The following is a 25932-nucleotide window of genomic DNA, read 5'->3' on the forward strand; positions in this document are numbered from 1 at the left end:
CTGCGGAGAGGTAAAGGGGGGTGGCAGAGGGAGTAGAGGGAGAAGAGGAGCTCAGTCTGGGAAGGCCTCTTGGAGGAGGTGAGTTTTAAGTAGGGTTTTGAAGAGGGAAAGAGAATCAGTTTGGCGGAGGTGAGGAGGGAGGGCATTCCAGGACCGCGGGAGGACGTGGCCCAGGGGTCGACGGCGGGATAGGCGAGACCGGGGGACGGCGAGGAGGTGGGCGGCAGAGGAGCGGAGCGTGCAGGGTGGGTGGTAGAAAGAGAGAAGGGAGGAGAGGTAGGAAGGGGCAAGGTGATGTAGAGCCTCGAAGACTAGAGTGAGGAGTTTTTGTTTGGAGCGGAGGTTGATAGGCAACCACTGGAGTTGTTTAAGAAGGGGAGTGACATGCCCAGATCGTTTCTGCAGGAAGATGAGCCGGGCAGCGGAGTGAAGAATAGACTGGAGCGGGGCGAGAGAGGAGGAAGGGAGGTCAGAGAGAAGGCTGACACAGTAGTCTAGCCGGGATATAATGAGAGCCTGTAGCAGTAAGGTAGCCATTTGGGTGGAGAGGAAAGGGCGGATCTTGGCGATATTGTAGAAGTGAAACCGGCAGGTCTCGGTAACGGATAGGATGTGTGGGGCGAACGAGAGAGACAAGTCAAGGATGACACCGAGATTGCGGACCTGAGAGACGGGAAGGATGGTCGTGCCATCCACGGTGATAGAGAAGTCTGGGAGAGGACCGGGTTTGGGAGGGAAGATGAGGAGCTCAGTCTTGCTCATGTTGAGTTTTAGGTGGCGGGCCGACATCCAGGTGGAGACGTCCTGGAGGCAGGAGGAGATGCGAGCCCGAAGGGAGGGGGAGAGGACAGGGGCGGAGATGTAGATCTGTGTGTCATCTGCGTAGAGATGGTAGTCAAAGCTGTGAGAGCGAATGAGTTCACCGAGGGAGTGAGTGTAAATGGAGAACAGAAGAGGGCCAAGAACTGACCCTTGAGGAACTCCAACAGTTAAAGGATGGGAGGGGGAGGAGGCGCCAGCGAAGGAGACCGAGAATGACCAGCCAGAGAGATAAGAGGAGAACCAGGAGAGGACGGAGTCCGTGAAGCCAAGGTGAGATAAGGTATGGAGGAGGAGGGGATGGTCGACAGTGTCAAAGGCAGCAGAGAGGTCAAGGAGGATTAGAATGGAGTAGGAGCCATTGGATTTGGCAAGAAGGAGGTCATGGGTGACCTTAGAGAGAGCAGTCTCGGTAGAGTGGAGGGGACGGAAGCCAGATCGGAGGGGGTCTAGGAGAGAATGGGAGTTAAGGAATTCTAAGCATCGATTGTAGACGACTCGTTCTAGAATTTTGGAAAGGAAGGGTAGTAGGGAGATAGGGCGATAACTGGAGGGGAAGTGGGGTATAGTATGCCACCTATAGGGTCAGGCTACTGTTAACTTGCTGCCGGGCTTGGCCTGTGCAAGAAACTGAGGAGGCCATGCAGTAGTCAGTAAAACTAGAAGTGTAGAAGTCTTGAGAGACATTTTTTGAAGTGAAAGACCAAATCCTTACAGGACCTAGATTCTCAGAGGAAAGTGGGCCCAAAAGGTAAATGATGGGAAAAAATGCATATTAGTAGCAGAGATTTAAAGAGGAAAGTTTGTTCTGCCATCCTAGACCACAAAAAAGTCAGGAATCTTTATTGAGCATTTTCCAGAAAGTCTACCTACATTCTATTTTGTGACTGCTCATCTGAGGATATATCTATTTTAAGTGTGTCCCTGCTCAATGTATATTACCCATTCAAGATCTAAGACATCCACAATGTAGTCTTTATATCATCCTAAGTCCCCTGCCTTGTCTCCCGCAGCAGAACCTCCAGCCCCATGGAGAGGGGAAATCAAACCAGCATCTCAGAATTCCTCTTCCTGGGACTGTCCGACCGGGCAGAGCAGCAGCAGCTTCTCTTCGTGCTGTTCCTCTGGATGTACCTGCTCGGGGTCCTGGGGAGCCTGCTCATCGTTCTGGCCATCGGCTCCGACCCGCACCTGCACAACCCCATGTACTTCTTCCTCACCAACCTCTCCCTGGTCGACATCTTTCTATTATCTACCACGATCCCCAAGATGCTGGCCAACATCCAGACCCAAGATAAATCCATATCCTATCCTGGCTGCCTGGCCCAAATGTTTTTTTTCCTCCTCTTTATAGCTCTAGATCATTTCCTTCTCACAGGGATGGCTTATGACCGCTATGTGGCTATATGCCATCCCCTCCACTACACCACCATCATGAACCCACGGCTCTGTGCTCTGGTCATTGCTGGGTCCTGGATCGTCAGTTCTCTCCATGCCCTGACACACACCCTACTGGTGGTTCGCTTATCCTTCTGTTCCAATCATGAAATCCTTCACTTCTTCTGTGACCTTTACCAGGTCTTAAAACTATCCTGCACTGATACCCTCATCAATGAGTCATTTATGTACCTACTGACAGTGGTATTTGGTGTCTTTCCATTTATATGCCTCATGTTCTCTTACAGCCACATTGTCTCCACCATATTGAGAATCCCGTCCACCAGGGGAAGGAGTAAAGCTTTCTCCACCTGTGGCTCTCACCTGTCCATGGTCTCTCTGTTCTACGGCACTGGCCTTGGGGTCTACTTTAGCCCCACATCTAATCAAGCATCCCGGCAGGGCACAACAGCATCTGTGATGTACACAGTGGTTGCCCCCATGCTGAACCCCTTCATCTACAGCCTGAGGAACAAGGACATGAAATGGGCCCTGAGAAACATGTTTATCAGGAAAAACCCTATCTCCTAGGGACAATGATATTTATCCAGGGACCTGGGGGGACCAAATGTGGTCAGAATTAGTGTCACTATGGACACATGAAAAGCATGGCCTAGTTTAAAGAGCAAAGAACTAGGAGTCAGGAGACCTGGGTTCTAATCCCAGCTCCATCATCTAGCTTCTTTGTGACCCTGAGCAAGTCACTTAACTTCTCTGTGCCTCAGCTCCCTCAACTGTAAAATGGAGATAGAATACCTGTTTCTGCTCCCTCTTAACCTGTGAACCCTACGTGGGACAGGAACTATTTCAGATCTGATTTTCTTGTCTTTACCTTAACACTATGCTTGGCTCATAATAAGTGCTTAACAAACACTATTACTATTATTATCATTATTATTACACTATTATTTCAAATATGTTATAACTATTATCTTATTAATTTCCCTTTCAAGATCCAGTAGGGGAAGGGGGAAAGGTTTGAATAAAGAGTTTCCTATTTGAAAGGGGTAGGGGAGGGGAGCAGGGGAGAGGGTGGATCAGGGACAGGGGGCTGCTTTGTCACTCCAGAGAGTCAGGGAGCAAGCAGAAACCACTCAGAGCCAGTCCCAGAGTAGGGGATGACAGCAGAGGAGCTTTTGGTCTTCAACTCCCCTAGCATACATGTGGGGATTTCCAGGCAATGATCCTGAAGCCAGTCCCACCTTGCTGAGGATCTCCCAACACTCCCCTGGTCCTGGCCTTCAGTCTTGGGAGCCCAAGCCCTTCTTTAATTGTTCCAAGTCTTGGGATGTAACTAAGTGGTCCCCTGCAACCAGGTGGCACTGATGGTATTCACACTGGGATGGAGGTGGCTATTAATAACACTAGAGTGAAGCAGGAGTGAAGTTACAGTGTCTCCTGGGAGTGTGATGAGGAAAAAAAATATATGAGGCCCAAGCTAGGGTTACCACAGAATTCACCATTATGGATAGAATTCACCATGAGGAATGAGACAACTTCATTCATTCATTCAATCATATTTTTTGAGTACTTACGGTGTGCAGAGCACTGTACTAAGCGGTTGGAAAGTACAATTCAGTAATAAAGAGAGACAATCCCTGTCCACAATGGGCTTACACCTTTCTCTCAGTGTTTAGCTAGTCTCCAAAGGTGCTCTCAGAGAAACCCTCTGTATGATGGAAATGGAGGCCCTTTTGCTTACTCTGGAATCATGGAGTCACCTGACCAAATGGGCACTATCACTGTGGCCTCTGTGATGGTCAAGTTAGACTAGCTCCACCCCAAAGAGATACGGGGAGGTGCCCAGATATTTTCAGGGCAGGAAACTACTTACTCTTTCATCCTCCCTCCCAAAGGGAAATCTCATTTGAATAGGATGTAAATTTCTTGACTGAGGATGTCAATTGGACACAAGAAATTACAGGAAAAGATTTGGGAAATGGAGGAGGGCTAGCTAACTGGGGAAGAAACCCTATGGTCATTTGAGAAAGAGTTGGAGCCAACCATTCCAAGGGTCCAAACCCTGAGTTTGGTCTACCTCTGAGAATTCTGAGGGAAGGACCCAGGAAACAGATTTAGGAAGCTGGAAGGTAATCAAGACCACAGAGGAGGTCTGGGAGAGAATGTCGCACTCTATTGACCACTGACCTCAATGTACGTTCTCTCCAATTTCCTGACTTCCCAAGTCACAGATAAGTTCTCATCGACTGGGCCCTCCCCAAGTGGTGTAAACAGACTGACCCTCCTCTGCAAAACTACAGCATCTCTGTCCTCTCCAATCAATCCATCACATTTAGGGAGTGACTAACATGTATACCAAGTACACTATTAAGCATTTGGGAGCATTACCAACTCTTTTATATTGTAATTACCCAAATGCTTAGTGCAGTGGTTTGCAAACAGTAAATGGTCAATTAACATCATTGATTGATTGAGTGATTGGAAGACTACAATATAATTAGCAGATATGATCCCTGTCCTCAAGAAGTTTACAATCTCATGAGAGAGACAGGCAGACACAAACCCCCGCACTCAAGAGGCTAACAATCTCACAGGGGAGACAGGCAGACATAAAATGATTTACAATTTGAAGGACAGAGATATAACTGGTTATAAGATGACTACTAGGAAATTGATGTGAATGAATAAGAGCAAGGTGACTACATACAACATTGTGGGTTGTAAGAAGTGCTGAAGTGGTTGTTGGACTCCCATGACCTGGAAAGAAAAAAAATAACTGGGGATCATAACCCCAGACATTTAAACGCCCAGCTGCCCCCTTGGCCTTCCTCTGGGGGGACGCAACCTTTGGCTTTCATTTTCCTGTGGATGGCGCAGAGTGGGCATGGGAGAGATAGGAATTCATAGATCAGAAAACACCCAGGTTTCCCTTCAGCTCAACACAGTTTCAGCCAAGTACTCTGCTCTCTGGCAGTTCTTACCATCTGTAAGTCCCTCCTGGCTCCTTTCAACTGTCTGCACAAAAGTCCCATGAATGGTGGGGTAATCCATAAGAAGCTATATTCTGTAGTGTCAGTTTTGTCACCTTTAACGTTTAAATGACAAATGATACCATAGCAATGGACTCCATTGCCTTAGAAATAAAGAAAGGATTACATGTTTGTGACCAAAGAATGATTTGGAGTGGAAGATCTTACAGAAAACAAAAAAAGAATTTGCATCATACAATTCTGTAGCTAAATTTCACAGATTGTTAAAATGGTTAAAAGATATAGATCTACTGTTTGGATGGGTTAAACTTTAGAGATTTTACAATGACAGTAGATCATATAGATTACAGCAATAAAGTCTCACAACAGGCACTTGGGGGAATGATTGGCTAGAATAAAAAGTGTAAATGCAGCAGAAACGTATACACGTAGAAAGGTGCTGGAGTGATCTGAGCATCCAGAGCAGGGTCAGATCAATTTTAGGACATTTCCTGGAAAAGCTTGCTTTTAGGAAGAATTTTGAAGGAGCTGCAGGGTGTGGGCTGGTGAGGGGGAAAGGGCGGACATGTCAGTCAGGAGCAGGAGCAGTGGATCAGACTGGAAGTTGTGCAGAGTGAAGAACATCCCACATCTGTGGATGGCCAGAGGTGGGAGGGCTCTGAGCTCCACACTTGGGTGGTGACATCCAGCAGTCTCCCCATCCCTTACATGAGTGTCTCTGCAGTCTCTGGACATGGTCCAGGCAGAGAAGAGAGAAACCATGCATCTCTGCAGAATTAATAACCCTACAGACCAGAATCTAGCCTGGAAGTATTCCATGGGAGCTCAAAGCACCGTGCCACTCCCCTGGGCCCCATCCAGCTCTCTCCCACCCTCTGCCAACTCCATGGGTGGCAGGGCCACTGGGAGAAGCAGGAGGCTCTGAAGACCTACACCCTCTTCCTGGCACCCTCATCAGTGGCCCTGCTTCGGAGAGTGCCTAGGCAGGGAAGGAGAGATGGCTGGAAGGAGACCAGACCAGTGGCCCATGTCTAGAGTGAGTTCACAGAGCTGCTTCCTGTTCACCTCTGGGCTGGGAGCAATGCACAGAACCCCAGCCCTGCTGGCCAGAGGCCATTGGCTCTGGACTGTAGGACCAGCCAATATGTGCTCCTCAGCCTCCCTCCACCTCTGCTCCTGTGACTCCTGCTGCCCCTTGGAGCTGCTAAAGGCTGGGAGAGTCCAGGGGATGGCCAGGGTCGGTGATGTGGGTCACTGCAGGAGCTTCTGCTTTTCATGGAGGTTGGAACCTTAATATGTGGGGTGTCCTCTCAATCCATACTGTACCAAGTGTGTGGGACTAACTGAAGGTAAAATTGATATTCTCTTAGCTCGGACTTCCCAGAAAGGACCAGGAAAGTTCATTCTCAGGTTGGTCCACCAAACTCTGCCATCTCCTCGAAGATTCCGGCAGGAAGGGATCACAGCGTCTGAAAGAAAAGACTTTTCCTGCAGAACACATTTCTCAGGGCCCATTTCATGTCCTTGTTCCTCAGGCTGTAAATGAAAGGGTTCAGCATAGGGGTGACCACCGTGTACACCACAGATGCTATCGAGCCCTGCCGGGTTGCTTGGATAGACATGGGGCTGAGGTAGACCCCAAGGGCACTGCCATAGAACAGAGAGACCACAGCCAGGTGAGAGCCACAGGTAGAGAAAGCCTTACTCCTTCCCCTGGCAGATGATATTTTTAAAATAGTTGAAACAATGTGAGTGTAAGAGAAAATGAGGCCTGCAATGGGACCTACACCAAGCATCACAATCAGTACATACAGTAACACATCATTGATGACGGTGTCAGTGCAGGAAAGCTTTAGAATCTGGTTAAGTTCACAGAAGAAGTGAAGGATTTCATTGTCCATGCAGAAGGATAACCGAACCACCAATAGAGTATGTATGAGGGCATAAAGACCACTAATTATCCAGGACCCGCTAACCAATATGGCCAGCAGCGGTGGGCTCATGATGGTGGTGTAGTGGAGTGGGTGGCATATGGCCACGTAGCGGTCAAAAGCCATCCCGGTGAGGAGAAAGTGGTCCAGACTTCCTAACAGAATGAAGAAATACATTTGCGTCAGGCACCCAGTGTAAGATATGGATTTGCTCTGGGTCTGAATGTTGACCAGCATCTTGGGGATCGTGGTGGACAGGAAGCAGGCATCAGCCAGGGAGAGGTTAGTGAGGAAGAAGTACATGGGAGTGTGCAGGTGCGGGTCAGAGCCGATGGCCAGGACGATGAGCAAGCTCCCCAGGACCCCGAGCAGGTACATCCAGAGGAACACCACGAAGAGGAGCAGCTGCTGCTCTGGCCGATCAGACAGTCCCAGGAGGAGGAATTCCGAGACGCTGGTTTGGTTTCCCCTCTCCATGGGGCTAGAATATCTCCTGGGAGAGATGTGGCAGAGGAAGGGGTTGGTTGAGGGAGTACATTATTTTAGAGGCCCAGTCTCCCTCCCACAGCAAGGTTGTTCTGTGGTGGGAATTGGGAAGTGGGAACTGAGCAGAGACAGTCCTCGCTAGAAGATGCAACAAAGAACTGGAACACAGGCATTAGAATGACCTTCTACTCCACCAGAAAACTCTTACAACTCAAAGTTTCTGAGGAACTTTGAAAGTGTATGTCTTTTTAGGTCCCCAAGACAATCATTCTAGAGTTGCTATGGGGGATGGCTGTGCCCTGGAGGTGCATAAAAGAAGATATGCAAATGATTGTAAATACATTTGGAGAGTTAGCTGGGTGTTATGGACTAACATCAATCAATCAGTCAACAGTATTTATCAAGTGCTTACTCTGTTCAGAGTATTGTACAATGCTCTTAGTAGTTTACACTAAATTTAGTAGACATAGTCCCTGCCCTTGAATAGCCTACAATCTAGTTAGAGAGACTGTCAAGAAAATAAATTACAGGTAGGGTGAAGAAGACAACAGAATTTAGAAATCTGTAAATAAGCATAATTGGGAGGCGTGAAGTGGGTGTGTACCCAAGTGCTTAGGTGATACAGGAGTCTTGGAATGGCAGAGAGGGTAGAAGTAATCAGAGAAGGCATATTGGAGGAAGATTGATTTTTAAAACAGCTTTGAAGATGGATGGCAACCTCACATGTGCAATCCACTTGCCCTATAATCAATTCTTATCCAGCCAGGAAAATCTAAACCAGACCCAGCTATGTATTTGGTTGCCCCAGCTGGTGCCAGTCAAATTCCTGGAGTCATGTCAGTCAAGTGTTTCAAGCAGATGCTCCAAGAATCTCCGGTACAGCAAATTCCCATATTTGGATCTTGAGAACACCACAGAGGCTCTGTGCAGTCAGATTTTCATCTCCAATCCATGAAATGTCCCAGGGAGACCATATTTAAGGGTAGATGAGCCTCCCTCATCAGCATCTAGCAAGGGACAGCTGGTACTCACATGTATCAGGGAGAGGCAGTATTGTGCTAATGTCCCAGAGTTCCATACCCTCCAGGCCAGGAGGATTAAAGGAGAAAGTGCCTGCCGGTGTGATGTCTCCAGTCCCACAAGCCCAGGGGAACTAGGTCCAGGCTTAGGGGCCCCCCGAGCAGTCGTCCTGGATGTAGGCCTGGTGAACCAGACCCTAAGGTTGACTCTCTGACCCCCTGGGTGTGGTCTGTCAGGTGAGGTGCAGGGAAAGAAGGGGGCTTAGATCAGAGCAGAGAAGATGCCGCTCACTGGAAATGGCAAGGGGAGCTCCAGTGGACTGTCTGTGTTTCCGTACCTGACCTGGGTTCCCACCTGGTCATCACTGGACCTGTGGTTTGCTGGGCTCTGGGATGAGGGACCCGCTGCAGCTGATGGAGATGCTGAGAGAAGGAATTGGGGTCCTTCTGAGGTAAGGACAGTGGGAAGGAGCAAGTGGCTGGAGTGGAAAGGATGGGCAACCAGAGTCCTGAGAAGTTGGGGTTGAGGACCAGATGTCCAGGAAGCATATTTGATTTGGATTAATCCCTGCTAGCAATCTCAGTCAGTGGCATTTACTGAGCCCTGACTGTTTGTAAAGTATTTTACTGAGCGTTTGGAAGAATACAATGCAATAGAGTTGGTAGACATGATCCCTGCCTAGGGTGGTAAATTGGAGTCTGTCACCAAGTAGAATCCGCATACTTCTACCCTGGCTTCTTGTCCTGTCTCCCCTCCTATCCCTGGAATGGACAGACAGGGACTCGTTAAAGGCACATGCACAGGAAAGACTCCCTTCCATGTGGTACTCTGGCCCAGTCGGTCTATCTCTGCATGCTTGAGACTATCCCTCCGTCTCCTGTGCCCTCACAGAGTTCAGAAACATGACTGGAATACTGGGTTCTAATCTCAGCTCTGCCACTTGTCTGCTGTGTGACCTTGGGAAAGTCACTTAACTTCTCTGGGCCTCAGTTACCTCACCTGTAAAATGGGGCTTAAAGCTGTGAGCCCTAAGTGGGAAATGAACTGTATTCAACCTGATTATCTATGCGGCAGTACAGGGCCTGGCAGTGTGGCTTATATAAATATATATATTTATACATATATATATTTATATATATATATATATATATATATATATATATATATATATATATATATGTTGTTGTTGTAGTCTTATGCTGTTGAGTCGTGTCCAAACCATAGCAACGCCATTGACACATCTCTCCCAGAACATCCCACTTCCTTCTGCAATCGTTCTGGTAGCATATCCATAGTTTTCTTGGTAAAAATACGGAAGTGGTTTACCACTGTCTCCTTCCGTGCAGTTTGTCCCACGTGGGACTCACAGTCTTAATCCCCATTTTACAGATGAGGTAACTGAGGCCCAGAAAAGTTAAGTGACTTGCCCAAAGTCACACAGCTGACAAGTGGTGGAGCCGGGATTAGAACCCAAGACCTCTGACTCCCAAGCCCATGCTCTTTCCACTAAGCCTTGCCGCTTCTTTGGCTCAGTGAATAGAATCCGCATCTGGGAGTCAGAAGGACTTGGGTTCTAATAGTGGCTATGCTACTTGTCTGCTGTGTGACCTTGGGCAAGTCACTTCACCTCCCTGTGCCTCAGTTCAGTTCCCTCATCTGTAAAATGGGAATAAGAATGTGAGCCCCACATGGGACAACCTGATCACCTTGTATCCTCTCCAGTGCTTAGAACAGTGCTTGGCACATAGAAAGAACTTAACAAGTACCATCATTATTGATTTTTATTATCTGTAAAATAGGGCTTAATAATGTTAATAATAATGTTGGTATTTGTTAAGCGCTTACTATGTGCAGAGCACTGTTCTAAGCGCTGGGGTAGACACAGGGGAATCAGGTTGTCCCACGTGGGGCTCACAGTCTTAATCCCCATTTTACAGATGAGGGAACTGAGGCACAGAGAAGTTAAGTGACTTGCCCACAGTCACACAGCTGACAAGTGGCAGAGCTGGGATTTGAACTCATGAGCCCTGACTCCAAAGCCCGTGCTCTTTCCACTGCGCCACGCTGCTTCTCACTGCTTGGGGCTTAAAGCTGGGAGCCCCAAGTGGGAAATGGACTATATCCAACCTGGTTATCTATATGGCAGTACAGTGCCTGGCACATAGTAAGTGCTTAACAAACTAAGCTCGTTGTAGGCAGGGAACGTGACTACCAACTCTGTTATACTGCCAACTGCTTAGCACAGTGCTCTGCACACAGTAAGAGCTCAATCAATATGATGGATTGATTAACAAATACCATAAAAAAAATAGTTCTGTGGATCCTCTGCATCCTGAGCCAGGAGCCAACATCTCCCTATCTCTGTCAGTCCAGCACCTCCCACAGCTCCTCACTTAGGAATTTCAGGAAAGAGGTTCCCCGCAAGGAACAAGAGATATGGCTGCAGTGTCTATCCTCCCCACCAGGCAGCTCTTACCTGGAGCGTCCGTGTCAGACCCGAACTCTAACCATGAGTGTCCGGGCTCCTTGTCTGTCACTTGTCTCCTCTGTGCAGCAGGAAACACCCAAATAGAAGAGAGAAAAGTGAGGTTCAGAGCTTGGGGTTCCTAAGAAAGGTTGGCATGAGCTAGAATCATGTTTTTCTCCCCCGGGGCAGTGTGGGCAGGAGTGGGGCTTGTGGCAAGACTATTTGAAGGAGTCTCTGGGCCCCTGAGACCCATGATCCTCCCAGGCCATGATTCCCTGAGCTTCTTGTTAGAGACAAGGACTCAGCATCTGGTCTTCACCTCATCCCCACTGGGCTCTGCTGAGGGAGATATTTCAGATGATTGCTGACCACAGTAGTGTTGGTTGATGGTGGCGGAGAGGGATGAAATCTCACTGAGGACAGAGCCCTGCTGCTCTCCTTTTGGAGAGAAAGCACTACCATGAGCCAGGATTTTCTGGACCCCCCTTCCTAGTTAGCCCCCTTTCTCAAGGTGTACTCCTAAAAGACTGCCTCTCTCTTCCAAACTCTCCTCATAATAATCACAATGCCTGGTACATAGTAAGTACTTACCAAATACAATACTTGACATTGTCCCAACCTGGGCTTCAATAACAGTGAGAAGAAAGACAGAGAAACATGTGGGTCTAAAATATCTGTGTAGTCACCCTGTGATGCGTAGGGAAGAGAAGACTTGGACATAAGCACATAAAACCATACATAATGCCATGACTGTGGTAGCCCAATGGCCCATCCAACCCAGGACTCTGCCAGTGGTATCAGGACTCTTGAAGGAATTGTATGATGGTTGTCCTCCTGGACAAGGTAGAGTAGTGACCCACCCATCACCCACCTTCTTGTACTTCTGAAACCTTGCTGCCCACCAAAAGGGTCTTACTGAGCTGCTGCCCAGCCAACAGATGAGGGAATCTTCAGAGCTGACCACAGACAACCTTGCTTCTCCCCTCTTCTCCCTTCTTTCACTAGTTTCAGCAAATCTCTTCTTTTCCTCTGGCTTCATCTCTGCTTTTACCCATGCTCCATTCTTCCCAATCTGAAATCAACATCTTCTGATCCCATGTCCCCTCCAGTGTGGTCTAGTGGAGATAGCATGGTCCTGGGAGTCAGAGGACCTGGGTTCTGTCACTTGTCTACTGGGTGAGCTTGGGCAAGTTACTTAATTTTGCTGTACCTCAGGTTCCTCATTAGCAAAATGGAGATTAAACACCCCTTCTAAGACTGTGAGCCCATGTGGGATGGGGACTGTTTCTGATCCAGTTATTCGAATCTATCCCAGGGCTGAGTAGAGTAAGCACTTAACAAATACCACAATTATTATTATTATCCCATCTCATCAGCAGTACAGCACCATCGATAACTTTTACTGGTTGCCAATTTTGTGCAACGGAGTACCAAAGGATATTTGAAGAGTAGAATAAAACAACATCCCTGACTTCAAGGAGATTATATTTATAGGGAATATGTAAGTTAAATTGTACTCTCCCAAGTGCTCAGGACAGTGCTCTGCACACAGTAAGCATTCAATAAATAAGATTGATTGATTAATGGAGAGCAACACAAACATAAGAGAAACATACACAAGAGAAAGAGGCAAGAGCTTAAAAGAAATAAACTTACAGGTGCATTCAAGCAGCCGAGGAAGTAGTAGAGGATGGTATTGCCAGACAGTAGCAGATTAATCAGGAAATGTGTCTTGTAGGAGAAGGGATTTTGTAGGGACTTTGAAGGAAGTGAGGGATGTTATTAGATAAAGTAAAGTTGGGGAGAGGAGCACTCCAAGTAGGGAGAATAGGGCTCTTACAAGACTGGAAGGGGAGATGTGGTGGACCCCTGGGGCTGAGTGAAAGCAATGACCTGGACTGGGGTAAGAGAAGATTTCAGCCCCGGGGTGGAAACCAACCAGTAGAGACTCTTGAGCCTGATGGTCGAGAATTAATGTCAGATGTGACAGCCATGGGGAACCATTGGAGCTGTTTGAAACTGAAAAGATCAGGACTTATCAGTCTGGAAAAATGAAGGCTGATTCTAAGTTTTCAAAATCAGGAAGGGAACAGATAGGGGAGGTGAAAAAGTGTTGTTCACCACATCCCAAACAGCTAATTTGAGTAGGGCACCCCCTAAAGCTCTAAGTGGCAGATTCAAAACATATTAAAGGAAACACTACTTCTCTCAGCTGGTGGCAAGTTTAGGGTATAGATTCATTCATTCAATCATCTTTATTGAGTGCTTAAGGTTTGCAGAGCACTGCACTAAGCATTTGGAAAATACAATTCAGCAACAGAGACAATCCTTGCCCCCAACAGGCTCACAGTATAAAAGTTAAACCCATAATGGGTTCCTGGAGGGCAAACTGGAAATATAGAGGGGAAAAGTTAGGGTTGTCAGCTAGTTCAGACCTTTAATTAGTCAGGAGGGCAAACATTTTATTATTCTTCCAAATGTCATTTTACCACTATCAGATCCAGAATATTGAGCTACATGTGCCCTTGGTTTAACCATATTTCAGATTAGAGTCAAGGTGAAGTCAAGTCTAGGATAGGCATAAGGTTATGTTGCCAGTTAGAGCTAGAATTAGGATGATAACAAGCATTAGGACATGTGTTTATTTTAGGTCTGAAGATGTTTGGGGCTGGGCCTCAGGTAGAATTGAAGGTTGGGGCCAATGATATGACTTGCACCACAGAGCCTGATTCTAAATGTGGCCGTAATCCTCATCACAGCCTGAAGAATTCTTTCAACAAGGGAAATGTGGAGCAGGTTGGGCCCACCAACAATTAGCATTAGTTGATGCTTAGATTTGAATGCTTTGCTTTGGGAAATTTAGGCTCATCTATCCCCATATTAAAGAACACATCCTTGACACTTCAGAAAACCACATTCTCAACAGTGGAGAGTTCAATGGATCTCTGATTTTCAATTTTTTATGGTATTTGTTAAGCACTTGCCATGTGCGAGGCTCTGTACTAAGTGTTGGGGTAGATACAAGATAATCAGGTTGGACACAATCCCCATTCCCCATGGGGCTCACATTCTAAATCAGAGGGAGGAGGATTTAATCCCCATTTTACAGATAAGGTAACTGAGGCAAAAAGAAGTGACTTGCCCAGGGTTGTTAGGGGTAGAATCAGATCCCCTGACCCATACCAGTTTAAACTCACACCCCTATGTAGTTGGGAGGCACTACAGTCACCTTGGAGAACTGGAAACCACCAATTTCCCAGAACACTTCTGCCAATGGATACCCTTCTAGTCTACAGGGAAAGCTTTGGTGCCCCCCTAGAGGTAATTATAATGCATTCAATCACAGGACACTGATGGCAAGGATTCTGTTACCCACTCCTAAAAAACTTTATCTGGACAAATTTGATCAGTAACATTGAAGTTTTGTTAAACTCAAGTAATCCACCATACATACTGTCTCCAGAGTTCCAAGAGTCAAAGTCCCTGAGAGAAGAGAGTTTTCCTCCTGATGAGCTTTCTCAGGGCCCATTTCATGTCCTTGTTCCTTAGGCTGTAGATGAAGGGGTTCAGCATGGGGGTGACCACAGTGTACATCACAGATGCTATCGAGAGCTGTCGGGATGCACGAGTGGATGTGGGACTGAAGTAGACCCCAAAACCAGTGCCATAGAACAAGGAGACCACTGAGAGGTGAGAGCCACAAGTAGAGAAAGCTTTACTCCTCCCCACTGCTGATGGGATTGTCAATATAGTGGAGATGATGCGAGTGTAAGAGAACAGTAGGCCGGTGAGAGGAACTACACCCAGCACGACTAGCAGTGTAAACAACAATGCCACATTGATGAGGGTGTCAGTGCAGGAAAGCTTTAGCACCTGGTTAATTTCACAGAAGAAGTGAAGGATTTTATTGTCTCCATAGAAGGATAATTGAATCAGTAATGAAGTATGTGTCAGGGAATTGAAAGCACTGACAATCCAGGACCCAGCAACCATCCAGGCACAGAGCCTTGGGTTCATGATTATGGTGTAGTGGAGTGGGTGACATATGGCCACATAGCGGTCAAAAGCCATCCAGATGAGGAGAAAGTGGTCTATACCACTAAATAACATAAAAAAATTAATTTGTGCCAAACAGCCGCCATAGGATATGGATTTGCTGTGGGTCTGGATGTTGGCCAGCATCTTGGGGACCGTGGTGGACAGGAAGCAGACGTCGGCCAGGGAGAGGTTGGTGAGGAAGAAGTATGTGGGGGTGTGCAGGTGCGGGTCGGAGTCGATGGCCAGGACGATGAGCAGGCTCCCCAGGACCCCGAGCAGGTACATGCAGAGGAACATCACGAAGAGGAGCTGCTGCTGCTCTGCCCGGTCAGACAGTCCCAGGAGGAGAAATTCTGAGACACTGGTTTGGTTTGCCCTCTTCATGGGGCCAGAGGATCTGTTGGGGGAGATGTGGCAAGGGAATGGGATGATGGAGCAATTAGACTTACTTCAGAACAACTTCCCCTTTCTCCACAAGTGGCTTGGAGTCATTTGGGGATGGAACTACATAAAAATTGTGAAAACCCTCAAGGGACAGGGTCTGTTTCAAATTCTTAACTGTATACTCTTTCCCAGCGTTTAGTATAGTGCTTACTATGTGCCAAATTCTGTGCTAAGCACTGGTAATGCTTAGTATTTATGGTATTTATTAAGTTCCTACTGTTTGCAGAGCACTGTACTAGGACTTGGGAGAGTAATGATAATAATAATGATGGCATTTGTTAAGCACTTACTATGTGCCAAGCACTGTTCTAAGCTCTGGGGTAGATATAAGGTAAACAGGTTGTCCCACATGGGGTTCACAGTCTTAATCCCCATTTTACAGATGAGGTAAATGAGGCACAGAGAAGTTAAGTAACTTGACCAAAGTCACATAGCTGACAAGTGGCAGAGCTGAGATTAGAACCCATGACCTCTGACTCCCAAGCCTGGGCTATTTCCATTAAGCCAGAGTACAATATAACAGAGTTAATAGACACATTCCCTGCCCACAACAAGCTTATATTCTAGAGAGGTAGACAGATATTAATATGGATAAATAATTTATAATATAGGATTTATAGATATTTATATTATATATATATTCATAGATAAATATATTACTACTACTACATAAATGGTACACAGTGGCCTCTCCCTCTATTGGGGTCATGGCTGATGAAGTGACATGAAAAGGGGTTGAGACTGGAAAAGACAGAGCTTTACTGTGAACTGGATTACCTGGGAATCTCTGGGCCTCATTTCCATCAACTTTCAGCTCTGTTGTTATCTTTCGTAGGCTTTGGTACCTGGGCATAAAATTGGGCTGATCCTCACTTCAGTTATGTTGGGGAACAGCCTCACCTGGATCAGTCCAGTGATCTATCCAATACAGTAGACAGTGGCAACAAAGGGTGCTTGCAGGAAGGATGGTTGCCATCTTTGACATCCATCCTCATGGAAGGTATATGGCTTCTTCCTTGCCTAAAATTTTCCTTTAATGACCTATTGTAGACCTTGCATGCAAGAATTTTCCCAGTTACTCCAGTCCAAAGCCCCAGCCTTCTGAAGCTATCGGTAGCCCAATTACTGGTTATTCTAAGAAACCGTGTTTTTTATTCTGGAGTTTGGAAATACTGAAAATGTCATGGAGGAGTTCAGATAGGGTCCCAAATTGGACCTGTGGTACTTAGGACAGCTGTTTGGTACTGCTTGCCGAATGTTATTTAACCCAGTTAAATAACTGTTAATAATTTAACAGTTATTTAGTACAGTGCCCTGCACAAAGTAAGCACTCAAAAAATACAATTGATAAATTGATTATTATTACTTAGCAATATCATCCTGGTCCTTATACTAATTGCTTAGGCATAGAAGTGAGCTCAATAGTATAAAAATTCCCAGGATGGCCTCTGGAAACCATTTATGAAAGAGAGGTGACATTAAAGATTTGCCAGTCCTCTTACATAGTGGTTGCTTTGAATGATAGAGTACACATTGTTGTCAGGAGTTCTTCAGTCCTTACTGATTGCCAGATATTGTGCTAGGGTAGGTACAAGATAAACAGATCAGACAGAGTTCTTGACCCTCATAGGGCTCACAGTCTAAGAGGGAGAGAGAACAGGTATTATATTCCCATTTTACAGGTAAGGGAATTGAAATACATGGTGGCTAAGTGACTTGCCCAAGGTCACTCAGCAGACAAGAGACAGTGATGGGATTCCAGTCCATACTTCATTTTGCTGCTCAGATCATTTATCTAAAAAAGAATTGTTTGGTCCATGTTTCCCTACTCCTCAAGAACCTCCAGTGGTTGCCCATCCACCTCCACATCAAACAGAAACTCCTTAACATTGGCTTCAAAGCACTCAATCATCCTACCTTACCTCACTGATTTCCTACTACAACCCAATCTGCACACTTCATTCATTCATTTATTCATTCAGTCATATTTATTGAGCACTTATTGTGTGCAGAGCACTGTACTAAACACTTAGGAAAGACTTGTACTAAGCACTGATCGTATCTTTTACCCTACAGTTGTCATGTGGCCCCACTGATTCCATAGTTTTGAACAGAGTTGAAGAAACTTTGTTATTAACTTGAGCATTTTTTGCAAGGAGTCTTCAAACACTTCTGCAGCCCACCTAATTTCCTGATAGCACCTGACCTGCCAGTATTTATGGCCTTTCTTTTCCCTTCACCTAGGTGAACTTTCCATGTTTAAAGGGTGGGTTTCCCAATCTGATGAACAGTTTTATCCCTTCAGAAGAGGAGGCACACGGCAGAGAGTCAGGAGACTCGGGTTCTAGTCCCAACTCTACCTCTTTCCTACTGTATGATCTTAGGCAAGTCCCTAAATGCTCTGTGCCTGTTTTCTCATCTGTTAAATGACAATGTAATACCTATTCTCTTTCCCTGTTATATCGTGAGCCCCAAGAGGGGCTGGAACTTGTGTTCAATCTGATTTTCTTGTACCTACCCTAGTGCTTAGCACAGAATCTGGCACATAATAAGCGCTTAATAAACACCATCATTTATTATTCTTATTATTCCAGTTAGCCATGCAGGAATTTTGTTTGGTTACCTGCTTTTTTTGGGTTCTTATCTGGGCTTATAAAAGGGTGTTTTTTAACACCTTCCTGGCTAGTAAGTCACTCGTTTTTCATTTTTTGGGGAAGCAGCGTGGCTGAGTGGAAAGAACCTGGGCTTCAGAGTCAGAGGTCATGGGTTCGACTCCCAGCTCTGCCACTTGTCAGCTGTGTGACTATGGGCAAGTCACTTAACTTCTCTGTGCCTCAGTTACCTCATCTGGAAAGTGGGGATTAACTGTGAGCCTCACCTGGGACAACCTGATGACCCTGAATCTCCCTCAGCGTTTAGAACAGTGCTCTGCACATAGTAAGGGCTTAACAAATACCAACATTATTATTATTATCATTATTATTGTTATTTTAGCTCCCCCTGTCAGTTTTTTCCTCACTAAGGTCTACATTTTGTAATTTGTTTTTAGAAATTCAATATCCCATGGTTGTTAGTTTTTGGATTTCTTCCCCATCAAGAAGGTCAAATGTTCTCAAGTCATGATCACTATGGCAGAGTGATTCTTCCATTTTCTGCACTAAGACCAGCACATGATTCATAATAAAATTCAATGTATAATTTTTCCTTGTTGGTTCTAGGACTAGCTGTCCCAGAAAAGAGTCATTTGCCCTATCCAAAAACTTTACTTTCACTTCCTCCTTCCCTAATCTCTGATGACCTTGTCAGCTCCTTTGCTGGTGAAATTGAAAGCATCAGACCTAACTTGCCCAAGACCCACCTTCAACCTCCATGATGCTCTTCTATCTCTTCTTCCGCCCTCTCCTTCTTCACAACTTTCTCTTGAAAGCCTCCCACAGCCTTTCTAAATTTGTGCTTCTCTCTTGCCTCTCCCCAAAATGATTGATTCCTCACTCTCTTTCCCTGCCCAGAACTCTTTCTCCCTTCAACTCTCCCCAGCTTCATAGCTCTCCTGAAATCCCTATTCCTCCAGAATGTTGCCCCTGATTGAGGTCCACCATCCCGGCTCATGTCATCTCAGCATACACCTAAGTGTTTATGTACTCACATATAGCTTTCATTAGCACTTATTCGGGACTATGTACTTGAAGAACCCCACATGAAGGAAAACTCGCATTATAGTACTTCCATTATGTTCATCTCTTCCTATTCTGCATCACATCTTAACCAGAGAAGATGTGTGTTTTTGGAAGAATGTTCCCTAATTCTTCCAAAAAATGTGTTCTATCCAAAACATATAGTGAAGACGTGTTTTAGCAGAACTGACTGTATATTATGATCTTTGTCCTACTTTTGTTTTCATTTTATTCTCCTATCCATTTTTCCATCCTCTTCTTATTACTGTTTTATCCGTGCCATCCTTCCCCCTGCTCCACTAATTGTAAATAATGTATCTGCCTGTCTTCCACATTAGATTGTAAACTCTTTCAGGGTAAGGACCATGTCTTTTACCTCTATTGTATTCACCCACTGTTTTTCTTTGCTTCCCCATATCTTAGAAATACCAATTATGTCAAACTCCTCCTATTTTCCAAAAGATTCACTTCAGGGGACTTGTCCAGGGAGCCAAAGATGCTGCTGGGGGTGTCCTTCCCCTGAGGTAGCTCTTACCTGGAATGTCTTTGCTGGCCTCTGAGTCTGAGTGCAGGGGCTTCTATCTTTTATTTGTCTCCTCTTTGCTAAAGGAATTGCCCCACTCAGAGTTCCTAAGCAAGGCTGTTGCAAGCTGGAATCTTGCCTCTTCACCCACAGGGCAGTGTGGGAGGGAGGGGGCTTGAGGCAGGACTATTTGCAGGAGTCTCTGGGCCCCTAGGACCACGGTTCCACAAGTCCCCAAGCTCCTTGTTAGAAACAGTGTTCTGCATATAGTAAGCACTCAATAGGTATGATTGATTAATTAAAAAACAAACACTCATTGCCTGATCTCTGCCCCAGCTCCTCTGGGCTATAATGGAGGGATTCAGATGCCTTATCCTGCTCCCTATCCAGGCTACCCATCCGACTGCTGTGTGTTGAGTGCAGGTGGGGGTCTGGCTGTAATGAGATTTGATGTCAAGTATCTAGTACAATATTCTTCATACAGTAGACGATGAATAGCAATGATGATTATGATGATAAGGATGATGTCAATAGCAACCAATAATCTCCATAACATTCTTATCAGAGAAAAGACATAAGCTCACTGTGGGCAGGGAATGTGTCCATTTATTGTTATATTGTACTCTCTCAAGCGATTAGTAAAGTGCTTTGCACACAGTAAGTGCTCAATAAATGCGATTGAATGAGTGAATGAATTAGATCATCATTATCTTTATGATCATCATCATCATGTTTTGTTTTTGGTTATCTGGTGTTTATTAAGAAGCAGCTTGGCTTAGTGGCAAGAGCACGGGCTTGGGAGTCAGAGGTCATGGGTTCTAACCCTAGCTCCACCACTTATCAACTGTGTGACTTTGGGCCAGTCACTGTGCCTCAGTTACCTCATCTGTAAAATGGGGATTAAGACTGTGAGCCCCACGTGGGACAACCTTGTATCTACCCCAGAGCTTAGAACAGTGCTTGGCACATAGTAAGCACTTAACAAATACTATCATTAGTCAGGCATCGTACTAAGCACTTGGGAAAATAAAACAGAAGTGCAAGACATATTCCCTGCCCACAAGGAGTTTATACTCTACAATCTAAGCCATCACTACATAGCAGCTTCTGGATGAATGTTTTCTAATGATGTTAATGCCATGTACATTGGAAGAACTTTCTCAAGCAAAAGAACTGTATTCCAAAACTAGTTTCTACCAAGACAACATAGAATTTGTTGAAAAGACTAAACTAGAATTGGACTACCAAGCCCAACTGGTAACAAATAAGGGTCAGAAAAGCTATCTTCCAAACTGACATGACTGGCAATATTTTTATGCAGTAACTTCAGGGACTTGAAGTTCTCAAGACAGCCAGATGTTCCTAGTACTTGCCAGAACTTAGGTATACTGATGTAAGATGCTTTACTAATGACTAGGAAACCAGAATAGAGGTTCCTTGATGAGTAGAAAGATTGTAAGGCTAGAAGTGAGAAGACATGACACTAGCCCTGGCTCTTCTGTTGTTTGAATGTGTGACCTTGGGTAAGTCACTGATCCGCTCTGTGCCTCAATTTCCCCTTTTGTCTATTTCCATGGGGATGGGGTGAAGATAAGATGGGGTAACATGGAAGAAAGCACATTCAACTCTTTGAAAAATGCTGTGCACATCCTGAATATTATCATCTTCTAGACTCTAAACTCCATGTGGATGCGGAACATGTCTACCAAATCTGTTATATTGTACTCTTCCAAGCACTTAGTACAGTGCTTTGCTCTGAAAATATCTTTGATTGGTTGATTGTGTGATGTTCGACATCGCTTTAAGAGGAGATTGGCTCCAGATTTGTCCAAGGAAATTATGCAGACGGCACGTCATGTTGTAGCCACTGTGGAGGCACAGTGCCACTTCTGCCCTGCTCCCTAGGGGCTGGTGAGCCAGGGGCAGCCAAGATGCTTCACCTTCATACACCCCAGGACTTTACTTCCCTCATCAAAACCATCCCAACTAACAGGAGAACTCACACTGTTTCACCCTCACTCTGTCATTAGGAAATACCTCTGGCTAGTGCTCCCCCAAAATGTATATTCTGTGAAACCACCCTCCCCTCACCCCTGAGACACAGGAAGCATCCAGAAGGCTGGGGGGAGGGTTGTTGCTAACCTACCCCCTCGGGGTTCAGCAGTGGGTTTGGGAAGATAGCAAATTGCTTCAATAACCTCCCCAAAACAAGGTAGTGGGCTCATGCCTAGATAGATTTCACAGGTACCCCTCTTTATAGAAAAGAGACAAAAACATATTTTCCCTCTGTATAAAAGTATCCAAGTCCTAGTCTTTATTCTCATTTAGGGGGGAGTACATAATCAGAATGCAACCCCCTTTGCAGGGCAGGGACTGTGTCTGATTTGATTAAACTGTATATACCCGAGGGCTTAGTACAGTGCTTGGAATATAGTAAGTGCTTAGCAAATATCATTAACATTTCAGTCCATCAGTCATATTTATTGAGTGTTTACTGTGTGCAGAGCACTGTATTAAGTGCTTGGGCAACTACAATATAACAGACTTGGTAGATACTTTTCCTGCCTACAAGGAGCATACAGTTTAGAGGGGGAGACAGACATTAACATAAATTACAGACGTATACATAAGTACTGTGGGGAAGAGGGTAAGGTGAATATCAAGGATTTGAAAGGGTATAGACAACACAGAAGGGAGAGGGAGCAGGGAAAATGAGGGCTTAGTCAGGGAAGACCTCTTGGAGATGTGATTTTAATACGGCTTTGAAGGTGGGGAGGAGAGTCATTGTTTCTTGGGTATGAAGGGGGAGCAAGTTCCAGAACAGAGGCAGGATGTGGGCAAAGGGTCGGTGGTGAGATAGACAAGATCGAAGTAAGGTGAGTAGGTTGGTGTTAGAGGAGCAAAGTGAACTTGCTGGGTTGTAGTAGGAAATCAGTAAGGTAAGAGAGGAGGGAACAAGGTAATTTAGTGCTTTAAAACTAATGGAAAGGAGTTTCCGTTTGATAGGGAGGTGGATAGACAACTACTGGAGGTTCTTGAAAAGTGGAGAAATAAAAATTGAACAGTTTTTTTTTTTAGAAATATGTTCCAGGAAGCAGAGCAAAGTATTGAGTGGAGTGAGGAAAGATAAGGGCGCACTTAACAAAATCCTGGTTTAAGCACAGACTAGCCTTTTCTGATAACTTAATCTGGGTAACCCCAATACTAGCAACATCCACTTATTTTTTCTCCTTGTGGAAAGCCTTTTGCATAGCTTCTTCTGTGCTCTCAACCCACGACACTCTTCGGTTTGGAGCAAGGAGGCAAAGAGAGAGCTGCCTTTGGCTTGTCTCCATTTTTCCCTTACCTTCTGACCTCCCCTTGGACTCAGTTCTTCGCTGAAATAGGCTGGGCTCCAGCCAGTGTCATCATCAAGTGAGTAGGCTCCTCCAAGAGTGACTGACAGCACATAAAAACCCACCTTTTATTTTTGTGTGAGGGCTTGATCATGGGTCTGCTCTGGGAATCCGGAGTCATGGGTTCTGGTGCCAGTTCTGCCTGCTGGGATTAAGCCATCAGTAAGGATAGTTTCTGACCAAAAAAAACAACCGAGGGTGATCTGCAAGGTAGACAGATGCAGCAGGTATCCTGAAATGAGTTGGTTATCGTGATCAGAGAATAGTACAGTGGCTATCAAGGCAAACGACTCCTAGGCTATGACATTACAACATATTCTAGGCACTGTGTCCTGGTCACTTTGGCCATAAATCGATCCTGCTCATTTCCAGAAAAAAAAACCTTTGTGAGCACAAGCGAACAGAGTGTGTGAGTGTCACGGCACAAACCATTAGCCCTAAAATAAATTCCTCTACACAGGTTTAAAGTCCTGAAGTCTCAGGACGTAGGACTCAATAATAGACTCCATCACCACCAAGCCGATGACAACGATGGTGACTGGGAATGGCCAGTGCACTTGACCCTAATAAGACTAGATTTCGACAAATGTGTTCCGTTCTCAAAAATGGTGATCAGTCTCACTCAAAAAGGATTCATAGCTCAAAAGCTTGTTGCATCAGATCCTGCCTCCTTCCAGGATGGAGCAGAATGATCACGGTCTTTGCATGAGGAGAGTTTCCCTCTGAACACATTTCTCAGAGCCCATTTCATGTCTTTGTTCCTCAGGCTGTAGATGAAGGGGTTCAGCATGGGGGTGACCACTGTGTACACCACGGATGCTATCGAGCCCTTCCAGGATGCTTGGGTAAATACGGAGCTGAAGTAGACCCCAAAAGCTGTGCCGTAGAATAAGGAGACCCCTGATAGATGTGAGCAACAGGTGTTGAAAGCTTTATATCTTCCTGTGGCAGATGGGACTCTCAGTATGGTGGTTATAATGCGGGCGTAAGAGAAAATGATACCCACAAAGGGAAAAATAGCCAATATAACTGTAAGCACATACACCACTACATCATTGATCAAAGTGTCTGTGCAGGAAAGCTTTAGGACCCGGTTAAGCTCACTGAAGAAATGCAGGATTTCATTGTCTGTACAGAAAGATAACTGAACCACCAATAATGTGTGAATCAGGGCAGCAAGGTTACTGACACTCCAGGACCCAGAAACCATCAGGGTGCAGAGCCGTGGGTTCATGATGGTGGTGTAGTGGAGGGGGTAGCATATAGCCACGTAGCGGTCATAAGCCATCCCGATGAGGAGGAAATGGTCTAGACCTACAAAGAGAAGGAAAAAGAAAACATTTGGGCCAGGCAGCCAGCGTAGGAAATGGATTTATCTTGGGTCTGGATGTTGGCCAGCATCTTGGGGATCGTGGTAGATAATAGGCGTAGACCAGGGACAGGTTGGTGAGGAAGAAATACATGGGGGTGTGCAGGTGCAGGTCGGAGCCAATGGCCAGGATGATGAGCAGGTTCCCCAGGACCCCAAGCAGGTACATCCAGAGGAACAGCCCAAAGAAGAGCTGCCACTGCTCCACCCAGTCAAACAGTCCCAGGAGGAGGAATTCCGAGACGTTGGTTTGGTTCCCCTTCTCCACGGGGCCGGAGGATCTGGTGGGAGGGACATGGCAGGAGAATGAGATGACAGATCAATCACATCCTGGTTCTGCCTCAACCTAGACTCTATGCGGTTTAATGTGTGTGTGTGCGTGTGTGTGTGTGTGCATGTGTGTGTGTATATGGGGCCGGGGGGAAGGGAGGTTGATATGGGCAGGGTAAACTGTGGAAAGACCCCACCACTCAACTTCAGACTGCCCCAGCTCTATTGGAAAGGCGGTTAGGAGGCCTGGGGTCTGAATTCATCTGAAATTCTCACACTCACACTCTCCAGCCTTCCTGGGGCCCTGGGTCCGCCCTTCCTGGTCCCGTGTGTGTGCCAGCACAGGGTGCAGCGGGTTCATTCAGTAGTATTTATTGAGCACTTACTGTGTGCAGAGCACTATACTAAGCGCTTGGAAATGCAATTCCGCCCTACCCCCAGGCACAACATTGGGTACGCCTGGTCCGGCTACTCCCCATTCTCCATAGAATAACCCATCAGAGACTCGGGGCCCATCATTAGTGTCCCCTCAGGGTTCTCTTCACCTGACTGAAAAATCCCAGTTTCTTCAGACACTCTATTCCCATACTTTATTCTCCTGGGCCTTCTCCAAATCCAGGATAAAAACTCGGTCACTGAGAATCATGAGTGATTTATCTTGTTCTTTCCATGATGTCCAATCCCCTAAATATCATTCATCCTGGTAGAGAAGCAGTGTAGCTTTGTGAAAAAAGCACGGCCTTGGGAATCAGAGGTCATGGTTTCTAATCCTGACTCCACCACTTGTCAGCTGTGTGACTTTGGGCAAGTCACTTGGTGGAAAAGAGCCTGGGCTTCGGAGTCAGAGGTCATGAGTTCGACTCCTGGCTCTGCCACTTGTCAGCTGTGTGACTGTGGGCAAGTCACTTCACTTCTCTGGGCCTCAGTTCCCTCATTTGTAAAATGGGGATTAACTGTGAGCCTCAGGTGGGACAACCTGATTACCCTGTACCTACCCCAGTGCTTTGAACAGTGCTCTGCACATAGTAAGCGCTTAACAAATACCAACATTATTATTTAATGGTATTTGTTAAGTGCTTACTATGTGCCAGGCACTGTTCTAAGTGCT

The 25932-nt window shown here is 45.9% G+C and overlaps 2 protein-coding genes and 1 pseudogene across 2 annotated transcripts in view; 1 reads left to right on the plus strand and 2 right to left on the minus strand.

The window, feature by feature from the left end:
* The first annotated feature begins 1347 nt into the window (after nucleotides 1–1347).
* LOC100681834 (olfactory receptor 24) overlaps nucleotides 1348–25932 on the plus strand; it is a 162653-nt gene continuing 138068 nt past the window's right edge. Inside the window, exons 1-2 of the mRNA XM_029050387.1 lie at nucleotides 1348–1570; nucleotides 1833–2337. Coding sequence (XP_028906220.1) covers nucleotides 1849–2337 — 489 coding nt within the window. The 5' untranslated portion in view covers nucleotides 1348–1570; nucleotides 1833–1848. The remainder of the gene's footprint in view (nucleotides 1571–1832; nucleotides 2338–25932) is intronic.
* On the minus strand, nucleotides 6668–15533 carry LOC100085804 (olfactory receptor-like protein OLF4). Its single transcript, XM_029050191.1, has 2 exons — nucleotides 15036–15533; nucleotides 6668–7615 (listed from the first exon to the last, which is right to left on the minus strand). Exons 1-2 carry the CDS (start codon nucleotides 15531–15533, stop codon nucleotides 6668–6670), a joined length of 1446 nt encoding a protein of 481 aa, XP_028906024.1.
* Nucleotides 23826–24816, minus strand: LOC120638031 (annotated as a pseudogene).

Source organism: Ornithorhynchus anatinus, chromosome X1, assembly GCF_004115215.2.
Source record: "Ornithorhynchus anatinus isolate Pmale09 chromosome X1, mOrnAna1.pri.v4, whole genome shotgun sequence".
NCBI lineage: Eukaryota > Metazoa > Chordata > Mammalia > Monotremata > Ornithorhynchidae > Ornithorhynchus > Ornithorhynchus anatinus.